The sequence below is a fragment of the Arachis duranensis genome, chromosome 10, assembly GCF_000817695.3.
Source record: "Arachis duranensis cultivar V14167 chromosome 10, aradu.V14167.gnm2.J7QH, whole genome shotgun sequence".
In the NCBI taxonomy this organism is placed as follows: Eukaryota; Viridiplantae; Streptophyta; class Magnoliopsida; order Fabales; family Fabaceae; genus Arachis; species Arachis duranensis.
This window is the reverse complement of record NC_029781.3, coordinates 69,546,635-69,554,584: the sequence shown is the minus strand read 5'-3', so window position 1 is coordinate 69,554,584 and position 7,950 is coordinate 69,546,635. Positions and strand designations below refer to the sequence as shown.

Below are 7,950 nucleotides of genomic sequence, written 5' to 3'. Positions count from 1 at the left end.
CTAGCCGCCTTTAAACATTAAAAATTTAAGGAAAAAAATATTTGGGTGTGGCCCGTTTGTCCAAAAAAAAAAGAAGACCAAAAAGAAATTGCTCCCCCTCCCAAAGAATAGGAACGTTTAGGGTTTTTGCGTTTTTCTCTGGCTCACTGGAAACTCGTCGGCACCTATTCATCGTCCTCCAGGTATGCCTTCCCTCTCCCTGTTGCGAATTCGTTCGCGTTCTGTTATTTCATCGCTTATTTCTTCAAATATATTGTCTCATTGTAACGTAGCTTTTTCTCATGCGATGATTTTCTTGTCAAGTCCTAAATGAGTAGCTGGTACTATCGTATGTTTGTACTGTCAATGTTTATTCTGCGGAAATTACGAAAATATTTGCTGTAAAGCTTCGAAGCACTAGATCTGATTTTTCGGTATATTATTGTTGTTTTGTTTCCCTGTACAGTGAAGAAGAGATTGCTCTTTTTTCCTATCAACAAGGATGGCTGGGTATGTTCCATTTTATTTATCTCATGTCTTATTTATTCAGTTTTCTTTCCCGTATGGTTCTTAATGCCGTGCTGTTGTTCATATTATGCTTTGCATACTGCTTGCAATCTAATTGACTTGAAAACTCAACACGATAAACTAATTTTTAGTATTGGATCAGAATTTTTTTTGGGGTCAATATATGGAAAATTTGGGACATAATGGAGTAGCATTTTTTTCTTCAAATTGACACTCTTGACGGGGAATATAGGTTTTCTTTTCCCCCTGTTCATAATCATGAATAAATAGTTCTGTCAATTTAACTTCATCCCTTGTGGAATTGGCTTTAAACGTAAAGTCCCACATGATTTGATTAGTCTTTTGCATTGTATTTTTTTAATTCTCTATGTGCTAAGTGAGCTATTTTAGGTTGTTGTAGTTATCATGATTCTTCTATTTGTATGTTGAGTAGCTTACCGGCCACCGCTGACAAACCATTTCTTTTATTTGATTAAGCTACTATTTTGGTCTCCAAAAGATTCAATTTTTGACAAAATGGTCTTAAGAAAAATGACATTTTGATTCTCCAAAAATATCCCAATTTGCCAAAATACACCAAATATAGGGAGGGACACAGTATTTTGCAAGCCTACTTAGAAAAATGAGATTTCTCCATTTTTCAAATTTATTGGTTTTATGCTAAGTGAATTTATTTTGGGCCATTATTCTTTTGTGAATGGTAAAAATTAAAAAGAAAGATTGGGAAAAGGATTCTAGAGATTGAATTTTTCTTCGATTATTTGTATGTACTTTCTAAAATAATTTTTCAAATGTTCCAATAAAAAGTTGAATAAAATGCACGGGCTATTTGCCACTTATGGAGAAAATAGCTTATTTTGTCAAACTGAAATCATCTTTGGGGAGCCAAAATGTCATTTTTTTTCTCTTTCAGAAGGGTCATTTTGTCAAAACTTGAATTTTTTGAAAGCCAAAATGGTAGTTATTTGATACCCTTTTTATCATACTCTTAATCTGCAGTGAAGAAGGTCCTGTTGTGGCAGCTGAGCCAGCAGCTCCTGCCATCGGCGAGCCAATGGATATCATGACTGCCTTACAGCTAACACTTAGGAAGTCACTTGCTTATGGTGGTCTTGCACGAGGCCTTCATGAGGGTGCCAAGGTGATCGAGAAGCGCACTGCTCAGCTCGTTGTTCTTGCTGAGGATTGTGACCAACCTGACTATGTTAAACTCGTCAAGGCGCTTTGTGCTGAGCACAATGTTAGTTTGTTGACAGTTCCAAGTGCAAAGACCCTTGGAGAATGGGCTGGGGTAAGTCTTTGAAACTTTGTTCTGCCTCAAACTTCTGTTTCCTTAAATTTAAATAAATCTTTTCTGCCCTCCTTGCAGTTGTGCAAGATTGATTCGGAAGGAAAAGCTAGGAAGGTAACTGGTTGCTCCTGCGTAGTTGTGAAGGTATCATGTTTTTCTTTGCTTTTGTGCAATTCATATTATTATTATTATATTATTATTATTAAACTATTCGTTCCCTGTAGGATTTTGGAGAAGAACATGAAGCCTATAATGTTGTCCTTCAGCACGTTAAAGCTCAATGAGTAGCAAGTTACATAGTTTGTGTTGGGCTTCAGTTTGGGATTTTTTCATTAGGGTGAATTTTGCGTTGTATTAGGGATTTGAAGTGTGGAAAATGCACGTGCCCATTTAATTCTGGTTTATCGACTAATTCCATAAGTTATTTTTAGAGTTAACGACTGTTTTGGTAATGAAAGTTTTTGTTTAAAATCAAAATCGTTCTTTTTTTATCAAAATCATTCCCAACTTCATAATTATTTTTAAAATGATATTTTTTACTCAAATCTTGATTTTTTTGGATAACATTAATAAAAATAATTATAAAACTAAAAAAATGAAAAGAGAAAACAGAAAGAAAAAGAAAGTAGAGAGAAGAACGGAGAGAGAGATGGCAAGAGAGGGAAGCAAAAAGGAGATAGAATCCATCAAAATAGAAGAATTTATAATCCATTTGATGGGCACGGTAGTGACAATTGAAAAACCCATTTGGGTGTTCGTCGTTGCCAGAAAATGACAAGAATGAACTCAGGGAGGCTCTTTGCGCTTTGAAAGGCGGGACAATAGAAAACGGAGTAGGTTTTTCTAGTTATGAAAACCAAGGTGGAGGAGGTGTTGAATTGGTTAAGAACAATGTTTCCGTTTGGTGTGACTGTGTTGGGAGAGAATTGGAAGATGGATGTCGTCAAGGTGTGGCTGATTCCCAGATGAATGGGGTCTCCTCTTTGTTGAAAATGAAAGAAAGTGTAGTGTTTTTGGTGTTGGAATGGAAAGAGGAAAATAAATATTGGAAGAGAAGTGAAGATAAAGGTGGTCAATTTGGAAAAAATTGTGACTAAAGATGTTCCAAACTTCCAATTACTGAGGCAAGTAATATAAGAACAGGGATTTTTTTTTTGTTTTTGGTTCAGAGAACACGGACTTGGATGCAGAAGATTTGGTGAAGAATGATGAGAGAGACAAAGGGTGGATACAATGCTTGGTTGGGAATGGATTAGAGAGGGATGAGATTTTTCTTTTAAAGAGTTGCAATTTCCAATTTTATTAGGGATAAATTTGTCCAAACATTATAATTAAGGACGATTTTGAAAATTAAAAAAAAAAAAGCTAAAGATAGATGTCACTTGAAAGTTGAAATGATCATCCATGCACTCATTAGATGCTGTAAATCACAAGAACCCTGAAAAAGGAGCTCTATGGCAACCTACCTCTTGTACCCGCAGCACGAATCGTTCCATCAATGGTGGCTAAGTCAAATGGCAAGCCTTGATTAGAATCTGAAAATGACAAAGACGGAGCTGATAGTTTTTATCTGTTCTGGGAAATCTGGAAGTCTTGAGCACAATTAAAACTTCATACTATCAAATAGTAAAATTCAAATTCACATAACTTTTTATAATTTTAATTCTCAAGTTTCTTATACTAATCAATTTTCTATTTTTCAACCATGTAACTAAAATTCACAATAGAGATTAAAATTAGTTTTTTTTATTGGAGAAAAAAAGAACATTCTTAATTTCTACTACTATTTATGACACAAAAATTGATATAGAATTATTTTTTGTGCCAAGTAAATCATAAACAGGAATGAAGAGAATTTCTCATTAGAATTGTTGTTAGAATTAATATTTTCTACTAATAAAGGTAGCACACCTTTTTTAAATTGCAATGATATTGGATTTTCTTTCTGTCAAAATCGCAATAATTTCTGAGGTATTTTATTCTCTTTTAAATTGAATTGACACGTGTAGATTTATGTTTCTTTCTTAACCTACATGTGATTTTTGTTTTGAAGGTAAATATGGTGGCTATCATCCATGAATAGGACACATAACATAAAAAAGAACTATTTTGAGAAAATAAAAATAACAATTTGATGATGACAAAAAAATAAAATATTCAAAATAAGTTCCATTGCAACATCGTCCATATCTAATGTGTCCAATATTTCAACTAAATACTCTTTTTTTTCTTCTGATTATAACCCAGGATAAAAATGTATTTCAAAACCAATTAGTAAGATCAGATTAAGATTCCAAATAAGTAAAACAAGAGATCACCAAACTTATTCATTAAAGAGGAAAAAGAAGAAAAGGTTAAGAGTTAGAGCCAAAAAATAAAATCAAATCTAATTTGATTTAGAGATAAATTAAAGAAAAAAGTTGCTATTTTTGTGCAACTTTTTTAACTTGTTGAAATTACCATCTTCTTTCATGTATCATTTGAGTAAGAAAAAGAAAATGGAGATTGCTTTTCTTTGCTGTAAATCAAAAGTCGCAATTGAAAATTGAGACCAAAAAATGGATCGATGATTCAAATTTTTGAAAAAAAAAAAAAAAAAAAAGAAATAGAAGCATTTGGATAAGGATTCAAACAAATTCTAATCATTGCTATTGTCCCTTCTCTTCTTTGCATTTTTGCTCTGAATTTTGAGAAAAAGAACAAAGTCAAAGATTTTCAACCAAGTTCAAATTTTGGAAACTTTACTTTTATTTAAAAGGGCAAACATGCAGAAATTGAATTAAGGAGAGTGAGCACGGGTCTTTATAACTTTCAAACTTAACCTTATTCTCTTTCATGGTTTTACATTGAATTTTTTGTTTTTCAGACTTATCCTTCTTTGTTTTTTAATCAATGAAAAAAAAAAAACAAATATGTGAGATATCAATAAAAGTCATTGTGAGAAAAGACAAAGATAGTAATCTTGGTAAAAAGTCAGAAATTATTTCAAACTATTTTGTATGTATGTCTATTTTGTATTCATGATCTTGAGAGGACTTCCTTATTATTTGGGTAAGCATTTAGTGGTTGAAAGTGTAGGGAGTGAACATAGCCAAATTAAGTTTGGGTAGAAGTTTAGTTTGTCCCGGATAGAATTTGGTTGAATACTTGGGAATTGGTATTTGTACTCTTTGATAAAGATAGTGAAAATCCCACCACAATTGTGGTGGAGACTGGTAGGGGTGTAATCGGCTCGGTTCGGTTCGGTTTTGGACCGAAAACCAACCGAACCGACCTGATCGGTTCTTCAAAAAGACCAACCGTTCGGTTGGCTTCAGTTTGAGCAACCGAACCGAACCGAACCGAACCAACAGCGGTTTGGTTCGGTCGGTTTTTTCGATTTTTTTACACCTACTTATCTGAATTTAAAATGTCATAAAATAAAATTTAAAACCTTCAATAAACTAGAAAAACAAGAATTTATCACATCCAAATCCAATACAAATTCAACTTAATTAAACATAAAACAAAGACAATTAAAAATGTCTAGCAAAACAACAAGGTTAAAGGGTAAATGTGTAAAAACAAGGTTTCTTAACCAATATTTCGGTTCGGTTCGGTTCGGTTCGGTTTTTACTGAGCCAACCGAAAATCGAACCGAACCGATCGGCTTAATTCAAAAAAAACCAAAAAAAACCGATTTTTTCGGTTTTCCTTTCGGTTGTTGTAAATTTCGGTTCGGTTTTGCGGTAAAATTCGGTCCGGTTCGGTAACTTACACCCCTAGAGACTGGATATAAACCATATTGCACAAGGTCATTGAACTAAGATATATGAATGTGTTATTTTCTCTTCTTTGTTCTATTTCTGATTTCATTCGATGTGAGACAAAATGAAATTGTCTCCTGTTTAATCTATCTCAAATAAGTCACAGCAATTTAGTACCTCAAAAATAACATGTTTGCTCTGTTTCTGATTAATCGTTAAGAGACACAATAAAATTATCTCCTACATAATTAACTTTGTAGACTCAACAGCAACACTGAGTTAAATCTAGTTTAAAGTTAAAGTGAACAAGTTTTAAAAGAGTCTATATATTCAACCCCCCTTTTCTAGGTCACTAAGAACCTTCAATTGGTATCAAGAGTCCAATTTTAAGGAATCAAGGTTCACAGTTTGGTGCAAAGATTTAATGGCCAACAACATGGGTACAAACATTGTGGCTTACACACTCACTAAAGGTCAATTCAACAACAGACCTCCTTTTTTTAATGACAAGAACTACACTTATTGGAAGGAAAGAATACAGATATTTGTATAGTTTATTAATTACAGTATCTGAAAGATCATTATGAACAGTCCGCAAGTCCCAACAAAGACGAGTTTTGAAGGAGTAGTGACTTCCAAAGAAGAAGGCGAATGGAACGATGAAGATAAGAAAAAAGTGGAACTGAACGCAAAGGCAATCAACATGTTTATATTTATGAATATAAAAAAAACTCTAAAAATTACATATGTAAAAAGAGAAATCCTGTATGTAATAGGCTAGAGTTAAAGTCATTGAATTGATGAATCTGATCCTCTTCTTTCGGCTAGCTTCAGAAGACTGCGGTGAGTATAAGGGTCACTTCAGAACTCTAGGAAAATGGGCATTTTAGGGCGGGATCTAAAAGTTCTCCAACTTATTGCAGAGTTTTCGACTGTGAAAGGGTCTTTTGGCTTCCTCAGGGCACGACACGAAAAGCTACTCCAAACCTAAATACCAAACATTGGAACTATTTGGGAATTTAAATTAAAATTTAAATTTAAAAAAGTTTGAAATTTTTATCAGATTGAGTAAAATTATGGTAAATTAGTAACACTATTAGTTCATATATGTTATTATTATCTTATTTTTAGAATTATAGAATTGCTGAATATCAACCGATAATGAGGTTAGAGTTATTAACGTTCTCAGTTTATTAGTACTATGTTGTGAGACTTTATATCAACCATTATTATCATGTATATATATGTCATGCTTTATTTATTATAGTAATTCTTAAACTATTTGTCCCTCCAGGATTTTGGAGAAGAACATGAAGCCTATAATGTTGTCCTTCAACATGTTAAAGTTTAATGAGTTGCAACTTGCAAGATACATATATAGTTTTGTATTGGGGCTTTAGTTTAGAATTTTTCACTAGGGTAAATTTTGCCTTGTATTAGGGATTTGAACTTTTTAATTTTTTATTAACTCTGCCAATTTAATGATTAGTTTGATTTTTAGAATATTAGTACTTACAAATACGACAAACAAACCTATATATATATATAATTAATTATTTTATTAGCTTTTATAGTTTTATTAAAGTTATAATTAAGTCTTTATAATTTTTTTAATTAGATTACTATATTGCTTTTAATTTTATAATTAGATCATTTTTGTATAAAAAAATTAAAAATTAACTCAAAATATTTGAAAGATCTGTTGCCCCTTTAAAGATCATTTTTGAAATATCATTTTTATAAACTCCACGATACAGAATTAATGATAAGAAATGTAGTTTATAATCTCAAATCCTAAATTTTACATCCAAGCATCAATACCCTTCTGCCATGCATCATTGTCTAACAATAGTTCATGAAATTCTTACTTGTTTCTGATAGGGTAAAAAGAAGAGAGAGGAAAAAGTGAAAGGAATATAATCTGTCGTACATGTATATTTGTCTATATGAATATGATTAATTCTACTAAAAAAAGGAAATGAATATGATTACAAAGTTTGGTTTTGGCATTTTGAGACGTCATGACAATAAATCCTGCATTTATATATAGCCGTATGTCTCTCCTTATTTTGCTTTGCTTGACGTAACTATAATATTAAACAAAATATTAATTCTAAGTACCTAACATAATAAAGATCATTAAAGACGCAACTATCAACTAAGCTGAAGATGATACCGTGAGAATTGCATGATAGACAAAACAAATCAATGGACGGCTAGTAGACCGTAAAATCCTACACAACTTTCAATGATGAACAGGGTAGTTGAAGTGGATCTCTATGCCACATTGCTACATGCTATATCTCCATTATAAGTCATGGGCATGGAGCCTATGGATAATAATATACATAAAATGTAGGATTGCTTATTTAAAATTTTTGGAGAAAAATTTAATTAGATTACAAT

The 7,950-nt window shown here is 32.2% G+C and overlaps 1 protein-coding gene across 2 annotated transcripts; it reads left to right on the top strand.

The window, feature by feature from the left end:
* The first annotated feature begins 43 nt into the window (after positions 1-43).
* LOC107470173 (40S ribosomal protein S12) lies at positions 44-6,903 on the top strand. Of its 2 annotated transcripts, none has more exons than XM_052255022.1 (5): positions 44-182; positions 446-489; positions 1,507-1,798; positions 1,877-1,942; positions 6,839-6,903. In XM_052255022.1, the coding sequence occupies exons 2-5, from the start codon at positions 482-484 to the stop codon at positions 6,893-6,895; spliced, it is 423 nt and encodes a 140-aa protein (XP_052110982.1). In that variant the 5' UTR covers positions 44-182; positions 446-481; the 3' UTR covers positions 6,896-6,903. The 2 variants fall into 2 exon arrangements, with proteins under 2 accessions (XP_052110982.1, XP_015945045.1); XM_016089559.3 differs by lacking the exon at positions 6,839-6,903 and adding an exon at positions 2,023-2,235 and having other exon boundaries at positions 47-182.
* Positions 6,904-7,950: the final 1,047 nt, after the last annotated feature.